A 24,665-nucleotide genomic window follows, 5' to 3' on the forward strand; every position below is an offset into this window, starting at 1 on the left:
GTTCTTCGAATGTCTTACAAACTGATCTCGCCTTAAATAGTTGTGCCGAGGAATTCTGACCGACTCTAGACAAGATTTCATCAATCATGTCTCCGGGTAGGTCTCTTAAAATATTGGGTTGTCTATCCATTTTGTGTTTTTATACTGTAAAATAGACAAGAGTTAGATTCATAAAAAAAAATACTTATTAATACAAGCAATTTTTACATATATCATAAAGCATAAGCACACTATATTACATATTTTACACCACACGAATACAACTATCTTATTCCGACTCGTTCGTTTCTTCTTGTTCGGTTTTGGTTCGTTTTGTCAAGTTTCTAGGGATATATGATGTTCCCCTAATACGAGCCGTCGTTGTCCACATTGGTTTAGAAAAACCTGGTGGTTTAGAGGTTCCCGGGTCATTGTTACAACTTAAGGACTTCGGGGGTTGACGATACATATAAAGTTCATCGGGGTTGGAATTAGATTTCTCTATTTTTATGCCCTTTCCCTTATTATTTTCTTTTGCCTTTTTAAATTCAGTTGGGGTAATTTCTATAACATCATCGGAATTCTCGTCGGAATCCGATTCATCGGAGAATTGGTAATCCTCCCAATATTTTGCTTCCTTGGCGGAAACACCATTGACCATAATTAACCTTGGTCGGTTGGTTGAGGATTTTCTTTTACTTAACCATTTTATTATTTCCCCCACCGGTTCTATTTCTTCATCCGGTTCCGATTCTTCTTCCGGTTCCGATTCTTCTTCCGGTTCTGACTCTTCTTCCGGTTCCTCTTCGGGAACTTGTGAATCAGTCCACGAATAATTCCAATTTACATTTGACTCTTCATTATTATTAGGTGAGTCAATGGGACTTGTTCTAGAGGTAGACATCTATCACATAATATCAAACGCGTTAAGAGATTAATATATCACATAATATTCACATGTTAAAAATATATAGTTTCCAACAAAATTTGTTAAGCAATCATTTTTTTCAAGTAAACACGGTCGAAGTCCAGACTCACTAATGCATCCTAACAAACTCGATAAGACACACTAATGCAAAATTCTGGTTCTCTAAGACCAACGCTCGGATACCAACTGAAATGTCCCGTTCTTATTGATTAAAAACGTTCCATATTAATTGATTTCGTTGCGAGGTTTTGACCTCTATATGAGACGTTTTTCAAAGACTGCATTCATTTTTAAAACAAACCATAACCTTTATTTCATAGATAAAGGTTTTAAAAAGCTTTACGTAGATTATCAAATAATGATAATCTAAAATATCCTGTTTACACACGACCATTACATAATGGTTTACAATACAAATATGTTACAACAAAATAAGTTTCTTGAATGCAGTTTTTACACAATATCATACAAGCATGGACTCCAAATCTCGTCCTTATTTAAGTATGCGACAACGGAAGCTCTTAATAATCACCTGAGAATAAACATGCTTAAAACGTCAACAAAAATGTTGGTGAGTTATAGGTTTAACCTATATATATATCAAATCATAATAATAGACCACAAGATTTCATATTTCAATACACATCCCATACATAGAGATAAAAATCATTCATATGGTGAACACCTGGTAACCGACATTAACAAGATGCATATATAAGAATATCCCCATCATTCCGGGACACCCTTCGGATATGATATAAATTTCGAAGTACTAAAGCATCCGGTACTTTGGATGGGGCTTGTTGGGCCCGATAGATCTATCTTTAGGATTCGCGTCAATTAGGGTGTCTGTTCCCTAATTCTTAGATTACCAGACTTAATAAAAAGGGGCATATTCGATTTCGATAATTCAACCATAGAATGTAGTTTCACGTACTTGTGTCTATTTTGTAAATCATTTATAAAACCTGCATATATTCTCATCCCAAAAATATTAGATTTTAAAAGTGGGACTATAACTCACTTTCACAGATTTTTACTTCGTCGGGAAGTAAGACTTGGCCACTGGTTGATTCACGAACCTATAACAATATATACATATATATCAAAGTATGTTCAAAATATATTTACAACACTTTTAATATATTTTGATGTTTTAAGTTTATTAAGTCAGCTGTCCTCGTTAGTAACCTACAACTAGTTGTCCACAGTTAGATGTACAGAAATAAATCGATAAATATTATCTTGAATCAATCCACGACCCAGTGTATACGTATCTCAGTATTGATCACAACTCAAACTATATATATTTTGGAATCAACCTCAACCCTGTATAGCTAACTCCAACATTCACATATAGAGTGTCTATGGTTGTTCCGAAATATATATAGATGTGTCGACATGATAGGTCGAAACATTGTATACGTGTCTATGGTATCTCAAGATTACATAATATACAATACAAGTTGATTAAGTTATGGTTGGAATAGATTTGTTACCAATTTTCACGTAGCTAAAATGAGAAAACTTATCCAATCTTGTTTTACCCATAACTTCTTCATTTTAAATCCGTTTTGAGTGAATCAAATTGCTATGGTTTCATATTGAACTCTATTTTATGAATCTAAATAGAAAATGTACAGGTTTATAGTCGGAAAAATAAGTTACAAGTCGTTTTTGTAAAGGTAGTCATTTCAGTCGAAAGAACGACGTCTAGATGACCATTTTAGAAAACATACTTCCACTTTGAGTTTAACCATAATTTTTGGATATAGTTTCATGTTCATAATAAAAATCATTTTCTCAGAATAACAACTTTTAAATCAAAGTTTATCATAGTTTTTAATTAACTAACCCAAAACAGCCCGCGGTGTTACTACGACGACGTAAATCCGGTTTTACGGTGTTTTTCGTGTTTCCGGGTTTTAAATCATTAAGTTAGCATATCATATAGATATAGAACATGTGTTTAGTTGATTTTAAAAGTCAAGTTAGAAGGATTAACTTTTGTTTGCAAACAAGTTTAGAATTAACTAAACTATGTTCTAGTGATTACAAGTTTAAACCTTCGAATAAGATAGCTTTATATATATGAATCGAATGATGTTATGAACATCATTACTACCTTAAGTTCCTTGGATAAACCTACTGGAAAAGAGGAAAATGGATCTAGCTTCAATGGATCCTTGGATGGCTCGAAGTTCTTGAAGCAGAATCATGACACGAAAACAAGTTCAAGTAAGATCATCACTTGAAATAAGATTGTTATAGTTATAGAAATTGAACCAAAGTTTGAATATGATTATTACCTTGTATTAGAATGATAACCTACTGTAAGAAACAAAGATTTCTTGAGGTTGGATGATCACCTTACAAGATTGGAAGTGAGCTAGCAAACTTGAAAGTATTCTTGATTTTATGTAACTAGAACTTGTAGAATATATGAAGAACACTTAGAACTTGAAGATAGAACTTGAGAGAGATCAATTAGATGAAGAAAATTGAAGAATGAAAGTGTTTGTAGGTGTTTTTGGTCGTTGGTGTATGGATTAGATATAAAGGATATGTAATTTTGTTTTCATGTAAATAAGTCATGAATGATTACTCATATTTTTGTAATTTTATGAGATATTTCATGCTAGTTGCCAAATGATGATTCCCACATGTGTTAGGTGACTCACATGGGCTGCTAAGAGCTGATCATTGGAGTGTATATACCAATAGTACATACATCTAAAAGCTGTGTATTGTACGAGTACGAATACGGGTGCATACAAGTAGAATTGTTGATGAAACTGAACGAGGATGTAATTGTAAGCATTTTTGTTAAGTAGAAGTATTTTGATAAGTGTATTGAAGTCTTTCAAAAGTGTATAAATACATATTAAAACACTACATGTATATACATTTTAACTGAGTCGTTAAGTCATCGTTAGTCGTTACATGTAAGTGTTGTTTTGAAACCTTTAGGTTAACGATCTTGTTAAATGTTGTTAACCTAATGTTTATAATATCAAATGAGATTTTAAATTATTATATTATCATGATATTATCATGTATGAATATCTCTTAATATGATATATATACATTAAATGTCTTTACAACGATAATCGTTACATATATGTCTCGTTTAAAAATCATTAAGTTAGTAGTCTTGTTTTTACATATGTAGTTCATTGTTAATATACTTAATGATATGTTTACTTATCATAGTATCATGTTAACTATATATATATCCATATATATGTCATCATATAGTTTTTACAAGTTTTAACGTTCGTGAATCACCGGTCAACTTGGGTGGTCAATTGTCTATATGAAACATATTTCAATTAATCAAGTCTTAACAAGTTTGATTGCTTAACATGTTGGAAACATTTAATCATGTAAATATCAATCTCAATTAATATATATAAACATGGAAAAGTTCAGGTCACTACAATATGTTCATTCATAAAGGGTTCCCGTGCTAATAAAAAAACATATGACAAAAAATGAATTTTTGCGTTTACAATGCTCTAAAACGTATTCTTTTATAGGGTGGATGGGAGCTTACCGCCAAAAAAACTCAATTCTCAATTCTCAATCCATACCAATTCATATTCATATTCATATTACTATTATACCCTAATAAAAATCTTTTCTATAAAAATCTTTTTTATTAAAATCCTTTCTATCAATTATCGACTTTCTAACTCTGTTCTAGCAAATTACCGTAGCTACTTGTGCTTTTAGTCTACGCCTATAGATAAAGTGTCCTTTTATTCTCAATTGCTTATAGTCAATGATGGTCACATCTCATATTATATTATAAATTATAAATTACTCTTATATATAATGAAAAAATGATATTAATCCTATTTATTTATCTATCTATCTTATATACTAAAAAGAAGTGGAAAATATTGTAGTTTGAATAAGAAAAATTACAATCTCAACACTTAGTCATATTTATAACTCCTTCAATCTCAACACTTAGTCATATTTATTATAACGAGAATATTGTAGTTTGAGTAAGCAAAACTACAATCTCAACACTTAGTCATATTTATAATTCTTCTTATTATTATAATTATTATTAATATTAATTATTGTTGCTAATGCTAATATTATATATATGCATAATGCATATATATGTTGTTTTGAGGTTAGTATCATTCTTCAATAAAATGTATGTTCATTCTTATGTTGCCGCTACCAATAATATTAGCCCATGACCCACAACTAAATGACTATAAAAGCACAGTGTCTCGAACGCACCCGCAGCAACGTGCGGGCCATTTCATATCTCGTATATACTAAAAGAGGTGTAGTTTTACGTCGTTTTAACCTTTTCACCCTTTCCAAACGACACAAACAACAAAATTACAAAACTGTCCCTTAAATAATGTTACATTTGTCAACTTTTCAGGGGTAAAAAATGTAAAATTATTATTTTAATAAAAAAACCTTAAAGAAACTCTACCCAAAATTTTAACGGTCCATATCTTCCCGCATGTCAAACGTTAAATTTTTTTTAACACTATCTTTCAACTCGATATAATTTTACGAACACACTTCAACTAACTATACGTGAAACGAGCGCTTTTTAAAAACCGCTAAATATTTCGGACTATCTTTCGTACATATAAATACAAGTATAATAAACAACCCAAATTACGCGATTTTTCTGTCGTTAAAAACGCGCGTGCCATTAGTATACTAGGTACTAATCATGTGTATGAAAACACACCCGCCGCAACGCGTCTTTAATTTTATAAATACAGAACGCTACATTAAATATGAATATTCAATCCAAAATGCCCGCCACATCACAAGGGCGATCCGGATCTAATTTTCACCATCGAAATTAATATATCTACTACAATTGTGAATTATCTACCTCTACTGTAGAGTTATAGTGCACAATTGTGATAAATCTATTAATTTAGATGATAGAAATATAATCATCCATAGCAACTCCAATCTTGATGTCAAAGATTCCACATGTCAGAAGAATAAAATCACAGTTATGTTCTTAGCAAATTGAACTTATATTATTTTTATAATAAGTATAACTAAGAGTAAAATAGGTAATTAAATGTACATGGATCAAAAAATGTTGTGTGATAATCACCTTCCTTCTTCTACGGTATGATATAAGAAAAAATATTTTTAATTTTTGAATAAGAACTAACATTTTTATTATGTGATCGGTTACTTGACCCGACCCGTTAGATATTTAGGACAGAAGTCGGTGTTAAGTAAACCCGCTGAAAAAGCGAAGGTGACGTCCACGAAACGTAAAGTAGATCATTTTCTTATTATTATTCTGTTCTTTCTGGAGAGAAACAATCAATTAATCAAGCAATTAAATCATTAATTAAATAATAAATAAATAAATCAAATCAAAAGAAAACCAAAAAGGGATTAGGGAAAGAGGGAAGAATTGCCATCTGAAATTGCTTCTTCTTTCTCTACTCCCTTTAATATTTCATTCCATTTTCAAACATACATACATACATACTCCAATCAATATCTTGTTGGTGGAATTTCAACTAGGGTTTCAACGATCGATCTGCTTCTCTCCCTTCCTACACGGTGACAGTTATTATCTTTTCTTCATATAATGCCTAATTTATATACATATGCTATCCGCCCATTGAGATTAGTTTGATTTTGCTGAATGAAATTGTTTGATCATGCATCAATCATATCTTTTGCTTTTCAAGATGTTTTGTGATTCCATTTCGGTCAAAGCGTTATAAAGTTTCAATTTTTAGTAACTTATAAGTGCATATGAATAGCTTTAGATCTGTAAGTAAGTTCAAGTCAATTACTTAACTTTATGATCAATACAAGTTAAATTTTTGGGTCGACTATATAAGTCAACGTTTTTAAACATTTTTTTTTTTTTTTTTTCGAATCCCACAAGAGGCTGTTAACATGAATTTTTGGATTACTGGCAACATAACTGTATATTATGATATACTAGTTGATTTAGGGAATGCTGGCTTTGGGTTTATTTTTCATAATAATAACTAGGATATTAGGCATTATATTGAATTTTGAGGAGGTTTTTAGATGTGTATTTTGAAAGTAAGATAGGCTGTAGAAAATATAGTTTGGATGCACTTATGCTGTTGGAAGCTGTATTAAATAAATAAATGAAATAATCAGATGCTTAAGTGTTTGCCATTGTCTGATATCTTAGAAATTATAAATGCCCAAGTGGATACTTGTTCTACAAAAAAGTAGACAGTCAGTAAGTTGTACTATACTGTTTCTGAATTAGGTTTGCATAAGGGGCACATATGTCATAAATGAGATGAGTATGAAACTAAACTTAGAAAATGAGATGTTCAATACTCCAAAGTAGAATTTGTTTTACCCGACTCTAAAAAACTGAAGTCACAATAATCAGATAATTAGTTCAAATTAAAACCAAACACTGCACGAGCTCCTATTTAGGCCTGTTTAAACATTATCGGGAGTGAGGAATTCGTTGACATCTCATCCCATTTTATAAATTTTGGGTACATAGCTACTACTAGCTTTTATATAGTGGCTGTTGATGTGAAGGTTTAGATTGTTACCTTGTGTTCTAGGGGTTATAGTGGAACTTATTAACTTTCTGTTTAATGATAAATATGAACAGGTTTAAGATAAAAATAAAAATAAGAATCAAAGGACTGATGACATCACGAACAATTAGGAGAAGGCTCCATCATGGGGATGTCGGTGGCAAAAACCACGAGCATTTGAAAGGTGTAGATATGGATGACCTAAATGAACCTTTACTTGGTAATAAAAATGATGAATACAAAGCCAAGGAGTTAGAGGTACTTTCATCTCTCCCTTGTTATGTCCTTGCCCTTCATTATAAATAAAATGGATACAATCTTAATTAGCAGCAGTATCTTTTGCTTTGCATGTTAGGTAAAAAGGCTTGAAGATATTTTGTACGACGAACAAAGAAAAGAACGCCTCCACTGGACATTTCTATTCTCTCACATAATTTCAGAATGGGCACAATGGTTAGGTATGCTAATAATAATAAATTAGTTTAACTTGTAAAGCATGTTCATGGTGACTGTATTTCTAGACGGGGGCTACAACTTGTTTTAGACTAAAAATCCATATTATCACTTCCAATTAATTTATATATATTGAAAACCTAAACGCGCGTTTTTGGGGTGTTTGGTATTATTTGCTGACCAAATTCTGTTTTCCTTTTTTCCAGCAAAACTTTTACTGGGATCCGGATCATTTATAGCAAGGATTTTGACTTCTCCTTCAACAAATGGAGGTGGAGCAACAAAGAAGTATCTTCCACCAATACTCACTCCATTACAGGTATACGATGGTGTTAAGATATGTTGACTTTGACATTAGATTAAAAACTAGACAATTCCGAGCACCAAGTATATTATTAGATTTATATTATCAAACAAAATAGACGCTTGTGATATGTTAGCATGAACTGGTGGGGCATCTTTGATTATGCAACCTAACTTGTCCGGATTTTAATCATATAGAAATTTTATGTTTCATTGCCTACTAGGAAGCAAGGCTCAGAAATCTGCAGAAAAGATTGGAGGTCCCTTTTGATGGTTCCTGTTTGGAACATCAAGTAAGCATTCAATATTATATAGTTGTCTCATTTATGTCTTCTCCTTATATTCTTATCTTTAGCTATTTTGCGTTTTAAAGTTAGGATGTTTCTTTTATCTGTGATACATCATCATCATCATCATAATAATATAATCGGAGTAACTTTCTTTTATCTGTGATAATGTAAAAAGGGAGTAACTTTCTTTTCATGCTTTACAATTACAATACAAAAGCAGCAGCAGTTGCATATTATGTATAATAATTAATACAGTAAAGTAATATATAAGTTGGGTGTCAGGATGCACTTAGGGAATTATGGAGGTCAGCTTATCCAAATAGGGAACTTCCAGGACTTAAATCGGAGCTTTGGAAAGAAATGGGTTGGCAAGGAAATGATCCTTCTACAGACTTCAGGTTATTTTATTATTATGTATTATGTATCACTATCATTTTGTCATGCAAATTGGTGTTATTGTTATTAAACATTTTTATGTTATATTTTCATTCAGGGGTGGAGGATTCATATCTCTAGAGAATCTAATCTTCTTTGCCCACACATATCCGGTACATTTCATTTCATGCTATAGATATTATGGAATGTGTTTATAAACTTTGTGTTTTGTTGTCTTTAATATTTTATGAGTGTTGTGGATTATTAAAAAGAAAAAAAAAATAATTATCGTAAGAAGATAGAGGTTAAAGATGAAGATAGTAATTTGGCATATATCCATCATGTGCAATGTGTCTGATGCCTTTTCGACTTGATTTTGGAGTTGAAACATTTCTTTATCTCCATTTGTTGTTTAAGTCTGAAAGTTTTAGGGAAATCCGTAATTTGAATATAAACGAAAGAAGGAGATTTGGTATTTACTTTTAATATGACTCGTAGGAAGCTTTTCAAAACCTTCTAAATAAAAAAGATGGAAATAGAGCTGAATGGGAGTATCCTTTTGCTGTAGCTGGCATCAATATTTCTTTCATGCTCGTGCAAATGTTGGATATTCAGTCAGGTACAAGTACAACTAAATAATCTTTCTATTTCCTGCTGCGTAAGCATTCATGGTTCTTTGTATGTTGTTGTTAAAATATAGGTTTAATTCGCTTTACATTATGATTGTGATGTATCATGATTAGTGGCCAAACATAACATGTGAAGGACTAAAATGAAATACACTTAAGAACTATGGATCCATATTTTGTGTTGAATGACATGAAATGAAAATTGATAAATTAGTCAAAGGTTGACATGGTGTGATCTTTGATATTGACATTAAATTTTGCCTTTCAATTACATTAGTATGAAGAGACAATAAGAATAGTCTGCTAAAATATATATCTTACATGTCTATAATGCATCTTAAGATATTGACATTAAGTTATGGCTTTCAAATATTATTAGTATGTAGAGAGGACAAGAATAATTTAGTAAAATATACTTACTGTATTTGATATATGTTTATTATAATAATGTATAATGATAATGATGATGATGTATGTGTAGGATTACCATCGTCTAGATCAGGATTACGCTTCCTACAGTTCCTTATAAATGATGAGTCGGCTTTTGATGAGCTCTACTGTGTTGCCTTCAAACTTATGGATGCTCATTGGCTTGCAAGACGTGCTTCATATATGGAATTCAATGTGAGCATACATGACTTTTAACCTCCTCCTATTTACTATTTACTAATTACTAATTATTTTATAAATTGGTTGATTTGGCCCGTCTCAATTTTATTGGTTGGTCAAATGGATGAAATCAAAATAATAAGCCAACAAGGAAATGAGTTGAATGGTCTTCATGTCATTCTAAGTGTATAATCGAAGGCACTCAATTCCCAACCCCTACCAAAAACTAAATTAGTACAAAAAAAATAGTAGTTTATGTGATGATGATTATTGATATACTACTGTAATAATTATCCTATCTAAGAGTCGATAATTTGGATTAGTGTTTGTAGGTCAACATGGAGTGACCAGTACAAGTGGTTACCCATCTTGCATGGAGCCTGTTTTGACATGTTACCCAAACAATTGACCTACTATTTTTCCACATATTATAACTATAATGCTCTAGATGCTCTAGATATGATGAGTGCTAAATAAAATAAAGCTGTTAAGATGGTTTTTTTGTAGAAAGTAGCAAAACTAAAATTAGACTTGTAAAATTTTGTTTTATTATGTAGGAGGTTATCAAGTCCTCAAGACTGCAGCTAGAGCGGGAACTTGCGATTGAAGATGTCACATGTGTGAAAGATTTACCAGCATACAATCTTTTGAGATGATATTAACTATATACTATACTTTATGCTAAGATTTTCTTCAAGGTATGCCGGTTATAAATCGTATTTCACATTTGACATTACGTAGGAGGTGGTGAATGATGATGATGATGCTGTAATTGATTGATATTTGATAGAACAGAAATAAGTAAAGGTCCATCTTAATCTGTACAAACCTGAATGTGAATGATATGAATATATAAGACTTGTTCTATATGGCTTTCTTTCTTAGTCATAGTTGTTGAGGGTTAACAATTTCAATCCATATACTTATTTTTAATAATGGGTTAATTAGGGATCTTTAACAGCTACAACTTTATTGACCCAAGTTCAAATCTATGCTAAATCTGTATTTCATATAGTAATTTTTCATCAGCTTTTTACATGAATTACCCTCACTCGGTTTTACACTCGGTTTTTATGTCGAGTCAAACTGGAAGAATTATCAACTACGTCTACTAAGTTAGCATGTTAAGAAAATGATTGACCGTTTGCACATGTGGAAAGAAAAAAAAAAAAACAGGCATGACGACTAGCATCTATTGCAAGTAACCTGAAAAGCTTGTTGCATAAGATTACACACAGTGACACAACACAAGTAATAATAATGCATACGAAATATCGAAAACTACTTTTCTAAAAAAAATAAGGTGCTCCATTAAACAATACACGTATCTAGCTTGTATGGAACTTGATAAACTATGAGGCTCAAACCAAGTACATCATCAACCAAAACATGAAGATAAAACATTATTAAAATACGGTACACAAATGATTAAATTTCAAATCCAACAATGAAGATCCCAAACACTTGTACAAATACCCACCCTAGACTTAATTTGATTGGGTTAGATTTAGAACTGGAATAGCAAATCTGATTCATATCCAAGAGCTTCAAGATGAGCAGCCATGGCTTTGTTCATAGGAGGTGGACCACACCGTAGAATCTGCATGCATGCATGATGGTTGATTTGTTTCTCATTAATTATGTTTTCAGTTTTTTCTCTTACCACTTGAATAAATGAATTTGGAACATGTTTAAATGATGGCATTTCATACCTTAATATCAAAAGCAGGTGCTGGGAATTGTTCTTGGATCATTTCCTTTGATACGAAGCCAACGCCACCAGTCCATCCCTCAGGTGGCTTCAGAAGAACAATAAAACACGCCATTAATTAATTATTAATATATAAATCCACAGTTCACAGTAAATTGCAGGATCTGAAAAGTCTTCTAGATATATATAAATACAAAGCTCAGCGTCAAGTTTTGAATTAGAAATACTATCTTTGAATCTATAAATTTATTGTAGACTCCGCTGTATGAATAACTTATAGTAGTATTATAGTAGTACCGCCTTTATGCACTCATTGCAAAGTGTTTGGGCATTCTTTTAATACTTGTAAAATTAGACCTAAAACAGAAGATGAAGTATCTGCACAAGTGTTAAAAGACGCTTTGAAAATCAACAATGATGGTGAAACAGTTGATTTAAATAACCAGTGTGTTGAGGATGGCTCTAAAGTTGTTGGTAAGAATGGAAGGATATTTCATAAGCTGAATTTTGATAATAATAAAAGTCAATGGCAGTCAACAGAAGCAAAAGGTATCAAGCAAAATGCAGTTAAGAATAATTATGGTATTAAAGACAATATTGCTGTGGAGGAAACAAATTGGAATGTGGAGACCCAGAAAAATCGAAATCATAATGTTTTAAGGAAAAGAGATAAAGGGAAGGGCATTGATGGTGAAGGTAATAATAAGACACATTCCAAAGATAGAATTGAAACAAACAATCCTTTTTATGTATTAGTAGATGATGAGGGTAATGGTGATTGATGTTAGGTTTGATAATACTGCTCCGAAATCAGGGTATTCTACATCTTGTTAGTTTCTTACTTTATATCTAGTATAGGTCCTCGAGTTTCGCTCAAATTAGTGTTTCTCATGTTGTAATCCTCGTTGTATCATTTCCTTATCAATAAAATTATCTTGCTTTTCAAAAAAAAAAAAAAAAAAAAAAAGTATTATAGTAGTACAACATTGTGCACAAGCACAACTATCTAATCCAATCCAATCCAATCCAATCCAATCCAACAATAAAACAAAAGGTAAAAACAAACAGATATCTGTATTGTATGATTACCTGGTTCAATACATAGTAAACTTTGAAGCGACCGGAGTGCTTAGTAGCAAGTCTGTCCAATTCTTCCTGCAAGTCATCCACTGATTAAATTACACATATTTAACCAAAAACAATACCATATTCACCTTCAGATAAATGAACAAATCTAATTAAGAACCTAAATATACGAGTATTTTACGTGCCTTAAGAAGAATGTCTTCAACTGTGACATTAGCATAGATGAGATCTAGCTTAGTCTTGTCCGATTCATCATCTAGAATAGCTCTAGCAACCTAATAAGTTTAAAAGATAAAACTAAATTAAAAAAATATATATTTGATAATACATCCTACATAATTAAGTCATTATCAGCTTATATTGCAACAAGCAAAATTCAGACCAAAAATTTTAAAAATAATAATTCAACACACCTGGAACATTGGAGTGATGCCAGATCCCCCAGCAATCATTCCAAATGCTCTCACATCACCAGGTCGATACTTGAACCGGCCCTACAATTGACAAATCTAAAGGTAAGTTGTCTAACTTTTAAGATAAGTAGTGATTTCAAACCCATTATGAAACAAACATCTATCTATTGAAGTTCAGTTGAAAACTTCATTAGTAGAATAAGCCAAAAAGTAAGTATTAGAACAACAATGATTGACTTTTGCCAACAAAATCATCCATCTATGACTTATGGTTACTTACAGAAGATGAATTGATGTACCACCTACCTTAGGTCCCTTTACAGACAAATAGTCACCTTCCTTCATCTCGCGGAAGTGGTGGGACATACGACCTTGTGGATACATCTATATTTGTGCAGCAAAAGTATACATTCATCATTCGATATGAAGATTAAAAAAAAAAACATGTTTACATTAAACAAATGAAATGTGTAATCAAGAAATTTTGAGATAAGTACCTTAATGACCAACTCAAAATATCCAACATCGGTATCCAGAGTGGTTGGCGTGTAAGGTTTAATAACATCTTCGCCTTGACTATCCTTACCCCTGAACAAAAATAATCAAGTACAAAAAGATGATTGACTGGCTAAGATAACAGACACCCTTTTCCATTGAGATTGATTGAGATACTTGTGAAAAGATACAACAAAAAGATACATTTGATTATTGATGAAAAATTAGATTAGATTCTTTTCATTCTACAAATGCACAAGGTTCACTGTAATCATCATCATATTATCATAAGACATGTCAAATCAAGAGAAATTGACCTTTTGGTATTAAATTTCAAAGTGAAACTTCGGGTGGTAACAAAAAGAGTAAAATATTTAAAATACCGGCAACTAATATGCTGTCCAATTGGAAGTCCCAACACTGAAGTAGGTGTAGGAAGAGCAAATCTGAACTTAGCAACATTATGGCTAAGCTGTGTACGCTTCACAAGCTTGAAATCTCTAAACTTTTCTGAATCTATGCTCCCTAATTAATTATAGACAACATAACACATTAACACTCATGGATTCAGTTTTCTAGTTAACTCACACCCGAATGAAATGAGAATGTTAACATTTTAAGAAACATAAGTAAGTTAGTTATTTATTAATTAATTATACATCAATCAATGTTGGAAAATGGAGAAATTCATTGAATTAAGAATAATATATGGTTGAAGTGAGTCTATGATGAACCTTTAGGTTTCTTGGAGTTTAAAAGGTAGAATGTAACAATGGAAACAGCAAAAACAGCAATAACGATAGGGATCTCATTTTCAACCAAGAAATCCATCCTTCAGCAAATAGCCAAACAACCGTATTACGCTAACAATTTCTGTAATCAATTGTGGCTGAAAAATATATATATATATATATCACCACAACAGAGAAGATGTTAGTATGATAACTACTAGGCATTGTAACAGCTTCAAATTTTCATTATTCTTGAAGAATCATAAATAAAGATATTGTCCAAAATCACTTGCAAAATACACTAGTGAAATGCAATTAATGCTTTATACATGATTGTTCATATCATACCGAAAAACTGCTTATTCAACAATTCACTTTACCTAAATAAAACATCTGTAAATGAATATCAATATTGTGCACATAAATCATGAATTAAAATAACTCTATTTATTGAATTAAGAATGAAAATCATTTAATTAACTTCCTACAGCACTAATATACTAATTAGACTAACATATCAATAGTTTGACAATACTTATACAATTACACTTGTACACGTAAGTAGCATTACCTCAATTTCTTCACCAGTTGTGATCCACAAACCTAAATTCAAACACAAAACAATCATACTATCAATATATATGTTAGGCAACAAATCTGCTAAGACTCGGAATCAGAATGAGAAAAGATAAAAACTGGAAGGAGTGCATGTAATATACGACATTCATACATACCAAATAGGCAGATACTGTATATGATATGAGAATAATATGGTGGAGAAATGAGACAGAAATAATAGGGTCAAAACTGGAGTGTTTAATTTAGGGGATTTAGTATATACGTGTGTATATATAGTTATATACCTACTCGATCAACTAAACTAGCAGCAAATTATTCTCAGTTGTGCAATTGTCGCCCATGGTTTTTGAATTCCTGCCTCATTTTATTTATTATTAGTATTATATTATTATATTATTATTATTATTATTATTATTATTATTAATTATTATTAATTATTATTATATTATATTTTAATTATATAATATTAAATATTATATATTATATAATTATACTATATTTTACGAGTAATATTCAGTTACATCTTTAACTTTACTTAAAAATCAGAATATAAACTCAGTCCTAGGATCAATATAATAAATTATGGATTAAAAATGCGGGACAATCACATATGTAGAAGCTGTTAAGTAAAATTAAGGATTCAAATGATATTTATCTATATTTTACATTATATTATAAATTATAAATTTTTATTCAATAATAAAATAAACTGGCCTTGAAGTGATTACTTGATTATTGCATAATCATTAAAAATCAAATGCATCAGATAAGATGAAATGAATCCATAAGTTTGTTGATAGACACAATAATAACATAACATACTTAATTAATTACACTTACAAGTTGAGATCACATGACCAATCAGTCAATCACTAATATACTTTGGTTGTTTCATGTTATATTAATTAACTCTAATAATAGCTACCGTAAATAAATAAAAACTTGAAATCTCGATTTTAAAGTAGTACTGTATATCATACCTGTAAAATGAAACGAAGTGCTACCCACATTTGACCAAACTTGAATATAGCACGAGTACCACCAACCTTAGTTTTGGATTTATTTGTCAACTGTCTTTGTTTTGTTTTCATTCATATGTTTTTTAGATTACCTACAATCAAGGTTGCAAAATTCGCTATCTGGGGATTAATCGGACAAGACCTTGAAAGGATTAATCGACAATTCGGGGATTAATCGATGATTAATCGGATTGTACTTTATGCATTTAAATATTAAATTTCAAATATTACATATGTGTAAATATATAAGAAAATCATAAACATAAACATAAACTTTAACATAATTGTCTAAATTTGTTAATTTCATTCAAAAACTATAAATTTCTAGTGTAAATTCATGTAAAAATGTTGACCAATTTTGAATTTGGCCGACTTTGATTATTGATAACGATGTTGACACGTCAATTGACGTTGACCGATTAATTAAACGAATTTTGGAAAATCGGAACGGATTACTCATGAAAATGATTAACCGGGAATTAATCGGAGAGTAATCGGGTTTCTTACAACACTGTCTACAATTGGGTTTTATGTAAAAGTATGGCATTATAATATTTTAATACTGCAATGTCTAAGCAAAGCAAAAAATACATGTAATGCAATTTAGTTTATTAATTATTATAAAAATTATTTAAAACTGTGTGGGTTGATAAACTAGTTACATAAATAGATAGATACATAGATAAGTGTTAAAGTAAAAGATTTAAAGGGCTTTCTGTGAAAATACACAAAAGTTGCAGGTAGTTTAGAAATCATTAACAAACCTGCTGCGTTCTTTGGAATGAACTATAATTGAAATGAATTTATAGGCAGCTTCATCATTGTATGTTTCCCTACATGCGTTTGATATAATGAACACTAAAGTAATAAATAAAACTTTTCATAAATCATAGTATTAAGCAACCAAAGGAAACAAGAAGATGGAGCAAGTGAAGGAATCATTCATTATATTATACATCAATCTCCACAAATATGTACAAATCTAACCAGTTGTACGTGAAAAGCCTCGACCATGTACATGTTTATGTTGCAACTACGACTCAGCTGGCCATTAATTAATAAAAAAAGCATACTAATATCAATCTTAGGAAATTTAGTTTACAAGACCTTTTAAATAGGATCGATCAAATCTTGCTACATATTGGACTATGTTGTTGCTGCAGAAGCTTCATTAACAGCCAAAATATATCCAATCTGTGAAATCCCTTTGGAACCTGCGAACAAACTTGTTTGTAAGTTTAGAAATCAATTAAAAAGAAACCATAAATACATCAGGGTGGCAATTTTGACTCATTTATTAGAGAACGGGTTGTTGTGATTATGTTTAATCCTCCTCTAACGAGTGGGTCAGAAAAACAGTTTATTAACAAAGAGGTTGAAAGTCGCCCAAAGAACATTTTTTTCCTTAAAGCCACCCAAATCACTTTATATTTAAATAAATCACACTGATATTGAAATAAAATTGGCATCGTAATCATTGTGACATAAGAGACTGTACGAATGTGTTGACCTACTACTTATTAAAAATCCAAACCCCCTTTCACTTCTTACCCAACCCGTCCAACGCCTGTAATAGACCCGTTAACTGAAAGGTCGACAATATGAGTGTTCCATTTTAATAAAGGGACAACTATTCATGAACCTGGTAGACCGAATGTGACACATACCGTGCTTTGACCAGGGAAAAAAATAAAGTAAATATAAATAAAAAAATTCAAAGTCAAAGTCAAATTAAGGTCCATGCCTGGACAATGTAATGAGCCCATGTGTTCCCGGAACGCGTCTCCATCAATCCGTTTAGAATGGTCAAGTCCAGGCCATGTACACTGCGTTTCAAGTATAATATAACATTTTTCTACATAATAAAGGAACATATTAAAACAGAAATTGGTACGTTAAAAATCAAAAAGAGTTCATGTGAACTGCCCTGTTAAAATGACACAATCTAATTTCCCTTCACTTTATGTTTTACTTAGTGTATGATTAGTGTTGCAGGTTATATTCAAGACTTGTGATGCTGTCTAAGACAAGATCAAGTCGTGTTAAGAAGATGTTGAAGAGCTAAACCCTTTGTGAATCGAGTATAAGTCAAAAGTAGTCAACATACCTAGTATGGGGGCAAAATTGTACTTCTACAACGACGGGACACAATTGGGTTTAGTCATCATTACTACAAGGACCATTTATGTCATTTATCATATTTGATTAAGTATAGGGTCCTTTCTGTCTTTTTTGTAAAGTTGTAAAAGGGTCGGTTGTGTGTTTTTGATATATGCCAGTTTAGGGTTGAGAAAGAATTAACTTTCTCTGATATTACACACACATTCAATATTGTTCTCTCTGTAATCGTTGGTTGAATCCCTTAGTTAGGGTTTCTGGTTTGTTGTTCATTAAGTTGATGAACACAAGTTTGTAAAACTGTTATTGATTCAAGAGTTTTGATTGTTATTGTTTCTGGTTTCGATTGTAGTATACATCTGTGTATACTTGTTGGTGATTGATTTGTTCTTTTGACATGGTATCAGAGCGATTCGCCTGATATAAATCATTGGTTGGGAGTTCCGATCTTGTTACTGTTCGATTTTTTGGGCGATTCGATCATCTGGAAAATTAGGGTTTGAAAATAAACCCTAATCTGTTCGTGTTTTGGGAATCTTGATTGTTCTGGATCTTTTTTCTCTTTCTTCCGCTGCTATTGATAAAGATCTAGGGGAGTATCAAAATTCTCTTTACTTACATGTGATGACCCGAAAATTTTTGACTTATTTAAACCAATTCTCTATACGATTTATTATTTTAACACGTTAAACAAAGTCTGTTAGATTGAGTCTCAAAATTTTAGAACTGTTTCATATATACAATTACCTTTGACTACCCTCGACGATTCATGAACAATTATATGTATGTATATATATATATGTACAAGTAAAAACGACTTTCCTACAGTAAAACCCTATTTGCTACAGTAAAAATTACTTTGCTACAGTAAAACACTATTTGCTACAGTGAAACCGTATTTTGCTATGCTACAGTGAAAACGACTTTGCTACAGTGATTTGCTACAGTAAACACTATTTGCTACAGTACCACTATTTGCTACAGTAAACACTATTGATGTCGACGAACTAGCAAACAAAAACAGAAAAGACGGCCATGCGATCGCATGGCAAAAACACTGAAAATCCATGCGATCGCATGGGCTACAGTAAACACTATTTGATGTCGACAAACTAGCAAACAAAAGGGGTTCAGGCGGCCATGCGATCGCATGGCAAAAGCACTGAAAACCCATGCGATCGCATGGGGACCAAAATCAGGAAACATGCCTATAAAAGGCCAGTTTACTCGACGTATTATTTACATTTTTTTTTCTTTAATCAATATTTATATTATAATTATAATTTTAAATTTAAGTTTAATAATAATAAGGTATATACAAGGGTGTTTTTAATTCGGGTTTCAAACCGCTTTAAGCTAAGGAAGTATTGGGTATTGTTCGGGGTATTGTTCTTGAATCCAAGGCCAACCATACAGTCATCTACCATCATTACGTCTACGCAATTTGTCTACAATATTGAGTCTCAATATTGAACAGTGAGTTATAGTCTCCCTTTTTAAATACTTTAAATATTTTTGGGCTGAGAATACATGCAATTTATTTAAACGCAATAAGACACAAGTACATACTAAACTCTACACTGAGTTAAACCGAAAATCCCTTAGCTTTGGTAACTAGTAGCTGCCAGTACATAGGATATGGACTGGTGGGCGCGAATAATTGTATATGGATCCATAGGGCTTGACATCCCCGTCCGAGCTAGAGCGCTAGCCTTTTAACGGACGTATGTTATTTGAGTTTAAGAAACGTTGGTTTGCGTGTATTAAAACGAATGGGGTAATTATCACTATAGCGCTAAGTTTAGTTACCAGGGTGCTCTGTTACGTAGAATCTATTGATAAACTTTTGATGAAATCTTGTGGTCTATCTTTATATATGTTTATGACTCGAGCAATTAAACCTATAACTCACCAACATTCGTGTTGACTTTTTAGCATGTTTTATTCTCAGGTCCTTAGAATGCTTCCGATGTGATGTGCTTGTTGCCTGCATGGAGTCTCTCATGCTTTGTACAAAGTTTATTGCATTCAAAATAAAACTGCGTTGTGTAATAAATAATTGGACTGTGATGTCAACCTGTAAATTAAAGACTTATGTATTTCGGGGTTTTGCTTATACCTAAGCACTCGCCCACATGTTTATAACTTTCTATGTTTAGAAAGTCACTTATTTTAATGAATGCAATATTTTATCAAAACGTATCATATAGAGGTCAAAACCTCACCGTGGAATCAATGATTAACGTGCCGCGTCAATAACGATTTTGACGGGTCGTTACAGTTGGTATCCGAGCTTGAGGTCATAGGGAACCAAAAATTACATTAGTGTGTTTAACTGGTAATTGTTAGGATGCATTAGTGAGTCTGGACTATGACCATATCTGTTTTTACTGATTTTTGCTTATTATTTGGTCAAAAACATTATATGTGATATATTTATATGCTAACGTAATTATTGTTTCAATTATGTGATAGATGACTTCTTCTAATCCTATCATTTTGTACGACTCGGAATCGGACACTGAATCTATTCTATCCACAACTGAAAAGGGCGTTCCAATACCTATTAAAGAAGAAATTGTGTTAGCCGGGGAATCTCAACTCCCGGTAAACCCAGAGGAGGTTCCAGCTCCACCCAACTCTAGTTTTCCGGAGCCACAGTATCGTTGGCATGGACCCATGATCCCTGGAGTAAACGAGGATCGTCCATTTCTAAACAAATATGGACATTGGTCCAGATATACCGCCGACGGGCGGGTTGTGCCGATTATGCCTGGCAGATTTCGGTTCATGACCACCGGTACATATTCTCGCAGTTCGTCATCATATTCTCCTACACATGACTCAGACAGTTCGTCATCAGACGAGATCAGAAAGGAGGAGGATTTCGCCAATGAAATAAAAGAGATCACTAAGGAGAAATTCCAACTTGCTATAGATAATAAAAACAACCACAATAATAAAAAGTCCTTAATTATTAAAAAGGAACAGGACCATTCGATCCGTAACCACCCTTATTGTATTAAACCCACTGAGGCAACGGGTACCTCAAAACCCCAACCAAAAATAAAATACACTGCCAGAATGTCTGTCGGACCATGTGCACACAAACAATTGGCAGAGAGAACCAAATGGGAAGAAGTTTCTGATAGTTCTGAATAAACGACCTCGCAACCATAAATCTTCCATGCGCTATCCTATTACTTATGTGTGCTACTCTATCTTGTTATGTAGAATAATCATATGTAAAATATCGGTATTGTATGGTATTGTATTATTTTGGTTTATTAATAATAAATGCATGGAATGATTATTTGTATTATTAATACTTATTATTATTATTACATAATAACGTAGTAACTCGCTATAATTTTTCATAGTGGAATATTATTAGGATTTTAGTAGTTAATTCCTTGTACTAGCTATTATGTATGAACTTAACGGGTAGGTAATACCCTAGAAATAATTATAAAATGCTAATAAGAAGAAAAGGCTTTTATAATAATCGGTTCATATTATTAATATGCTACGATTAACTATTGACAACTCATTTTACCTATAATATTCTATATGATTAAATTATATCTGTTGTGTTTATTGAAGAAACATGTCTCAAATGTCGGATGCTGAGTTTGAGCAACTAATCGAGAAACGTGTGAATGAAAGAATTGCTGCAGCCGAGGCAGCAAAAGCAACAGCCGAAGCAGCAGCCGTAAACACAAACTCACGAAATGGATGCTCATACAAAACTTTTCAAGGATGCAAACCACATACGTTTAGTGGAACCGAGGGACCAGTCGGTCTAACCCGATGGTTTGAAAAGATGGAGTCCGTTTTCAAAATCAGTAATTGTGCGAATGGAGACAAGTCAAAATATGCTTCGTGCACGTTGCATGACGGTGCACTTACTTGGTGGAACAATTATGCTAAAGCAGAAGGAATAGATACGGCATATGATATCTCTTGGGAAGAACTGAAAAAGATGCTAATCGAGGAGTACTGTCCTCGAAACGAGATCAGAAAAATGGAATCTGAGTTACGTAATCTGAAGGTTATCGGCGCGAATCTCAATAACTATGAAAAGCGTTTCATGGAACTAGCCTTGTTATGTCCCGAATTGGTGCCAAACGAGAAACAAAAGATAGAAATGTATATTGACGGTTTATCGATCAATATCAAAGGAAATGTTACATCGTCCAAACCGAATACGATGCAGGAAGCCATGACAATGGCACATCAACTCATGGACCAGATCACAGAGAGTTCGATTAAGGCACCAATTACAGAAGTCAAGACAACTGAAGGAAAGAGGAAATGGGAAGACTATAAGGGAAAAAGTACTCAATTGAAGAAACAAGAAACTTTTAAAGGTAAACAAGATGGGGCAACTGCAAGTCCAAACTATAAGGGACCCCATCCGTTCTGCAAAAGATATTACACACATCATGCAGGTTATTGCCAAGTGGTCTGTGATAAGTGCAACAAGAAAGGACATGTGGCGAAAGATTGTTATGTCACTGTTTCTGAAGTAAAGACAAAACCGACCGATGTCAAGAAATGTTTTGGATGCGGGAAGTCTGGTCACTTTATAAATCAATGCCCTGATAAGGAGAAGAACAAAAAACTCGCACGTGGAAGGGCATTTAATGTTAGTACCAGTGAAGCACGTGAGGATCCTAATCTTGTCACGGGTACGTTTACCGTTAATAATCAACTAGCTTCTATTATGTTTGATACGGGTGCTGATAGAAGTTATATGTGTAAAGACTTTAGTTCTAAACTAAAATGTGCATCATTACCTCTAGACGATAAATACACTATTGAATTAGCTAATGGTAAACTGATAAAAGCCGATAAAATTTGCCATGGTTGCGAAATAAATCTCGCTGGTGAAACCTTCGAAATCGATTTGATACCCGTAGAATTAGGAAGTTTTGACGTAATCGTTGGCATGGACTGGATGTCCAAAACAAGAGCAGAAGTTGTTTGCACTGAGAAAGCAATCCGCATCCCTCGTAAGGATGAAACGTCATTAATGATTTATGGGGAGAAGAGCAACTCAAAGCTGAACTTTATCAGCTGTATGAAGGCCCAGAAACTTATAAGAAAAGGTTGTTATGCTATTCTGGCACACATAAAGAAGATCAATACTGAAGAAAGAAGCATTAATGACATGCGATTGTAAGAGAATATCCCGGAGTATTTCCAGAAGAATTACCGGGGCTACCTCCACTCAGATGTGTAGAATTCCAGATTGATCTCATACCAGGAGCTGCACCTGTAGCCCGATCTCCATATAGACTTGCACCTTCAGAAATGCAAGAATTACAAGACCAGTTGCAAGAATTATCGGACCGTGGATTTATTCATCCTAGTTTTTCACCTTGGGGTGCTCCTATTCTGTTCGTCAAGAAGAATGATGGATCTATGAGAATGTGCATAGATTACCGAGAATTAAACAAATTAACGATCAAGAATCGGTACCCATTACCGAGGATTGATGATTTGTTTGATCAATTGCAAGGATCAAGTGTTTATTCTAAGATTGATCTACGCTCCGGATATCATCAGCTGAGAGTGAAGGAAGAAGATGTTCCTAAAACCGCGTTCAGAACCCGTTACGGTCACTATGAGTTTCTAGTCATGCCTTTTGGATTAACTAATGCTCCAGCAGTATTCATGGATCTAATGAATCGCATCTGTAGACCGTATTTAGACAAATTTGTCATTGTTTTTATCGACGACATATTGATTTACTCGAAGAACAAGGAAGAACATGAGCAACACTTAAGACTGGTACTAGAGATACTCAAGAAAGAAGAACTGTACGCAAAATTTTTGAAGTGTGATTTTTGGTTACAAGAAGTACAGTTTTTGGGCCATGTTGTCATTAAACATGGAATTAAAGTTGACCCTGCCAAGATCGAAGCCATTAGTAAATGGGAAACACCGAAGACTCCAACACAAATCCGCCAATTCTTAGGTCTTGCTGGTTACTACCGAAGATTCATTCAAGATTTCTCTAGAATCGCCAAACCCTTAACTGCATTGACTCAAAAGGGAAAGAAGTATGATTGGTCCACGGAACAGGAATCCTCATTCCAGTTATTAAAGAAGAAGTTAACGTCTGCACCCATTTTGTCATTACCAGAAGGAAATGATGATTTCGTGATCTATTGTGACGCTTCGCGCCAAGGTTTAGGATGTGTATTAATGCAACGCACAAAATTTATCGCATATGCCTCACGACAACTAAAAATTCATGAAAAGAACTATACGACGCACGATTTAGAACTTGAAGCAGTAGTTTTTGCACTCAAAATATGGAGACACTATCTATATGGCACCAAGTGTACAGTGTACACCGACCATAAGAGTCTTCAG

At 32.8% G+C, this 24,665-nt stretch overlaps 2 protein-coding genes across 3 annotated transcripts; one reads left to right on the forward strand and one right to left on the reverse strand.

Annotated features, from left to right (window-relative positions):
• Nucleotides 1-6,280: 6,280 nt before the first annotated feature.
• Nucleotides 6,281-10,996, forward strand: LOC139876708 (uncharacterized). Of its 2 annotated transcripts, none has more exons than XM_071864087.1 (10): nt 6,281-6,493; nt 7,545-7,728; nt 7,826-7,928; nt 8,130-8,242; nt 8,451-8,519; nt 8,799-8,914; nt 9,010-9,064; nt 9,390-9,510; nt 10,002-10,144; nt 10,687-10,996. In XM_071864087.1, exons 2-10 carry the CDS (start codon nt 7,582-7,584, stop codon nt 10,783-10,785), a joined length of 966 nt encoding a protein of 321 aa, XP_071720188.1. In that variant the 5' UTR covers nt 6,281-6,493; nt 7,545-7,581; the 3' UTR covers nt 10,786-10,996. The 2 variants fall into 2 exon arrangements, with proteins under 2 accessions (XP_071720188.1, XP_071720187.1); XM_071864086.1 differs by having other exon boundaries at nt 6,281-6,487.
• A 448-nt stretch (nt 10,997-11,444) lies between these two features.
• Nucleotides 11,445-15,375, reverse strand: LOC139877103 (NADH--cytochrome b5 reductase 1-like). Its single transcript, XM_071864517.1, has 11 exons — nt 15,300-15,375; nt 15,137-15,168; nt 14,569-14,723; nt 14,218-14,359; nt 13,837-13,927; nt 13,646-13,723; nt 13,340-13,420; nt 13,112-13,201; nt 12,930-12,995; nt 11,842-11,928; nt 11,445-11,729 (listed from the first exon to the last, which is right to left on the reverse strand). Exons 3-11 carry the CDS (start codon nt 14,663-14,665, stop codon nt 11,637-11,639), a joined length of 825 nt encoding a protein of 274 aa, XP_071720618.1. The 5' UTR covers nt 14,666-14,723; nt 15,137-15,168; nt 15,300-15,375; the 3' UTR covers nt 11,445-11,636.
• Between the last annotated feature and the right edge of the window lie 9,290 nt (nt 15,376-24,665).

This window comes from Rutidosis leptorrhynchoides, chromosome 11 (assembly GCF_046630445.1).
Source record: "Rutidosis leptorrhynchoides isolate AG116_Rl617_1_P2 chromosome 11, CSIRO_AGI_Rlap_v1, whole genome shotgun sequence".
Lineage (NCBI taxonomy): Eukaryota > Viridiplantae > Streptophyta > Magnoliopsida > Asterales > Asteraceae > Rutidosis > Rutidosis leptorrhynchoides.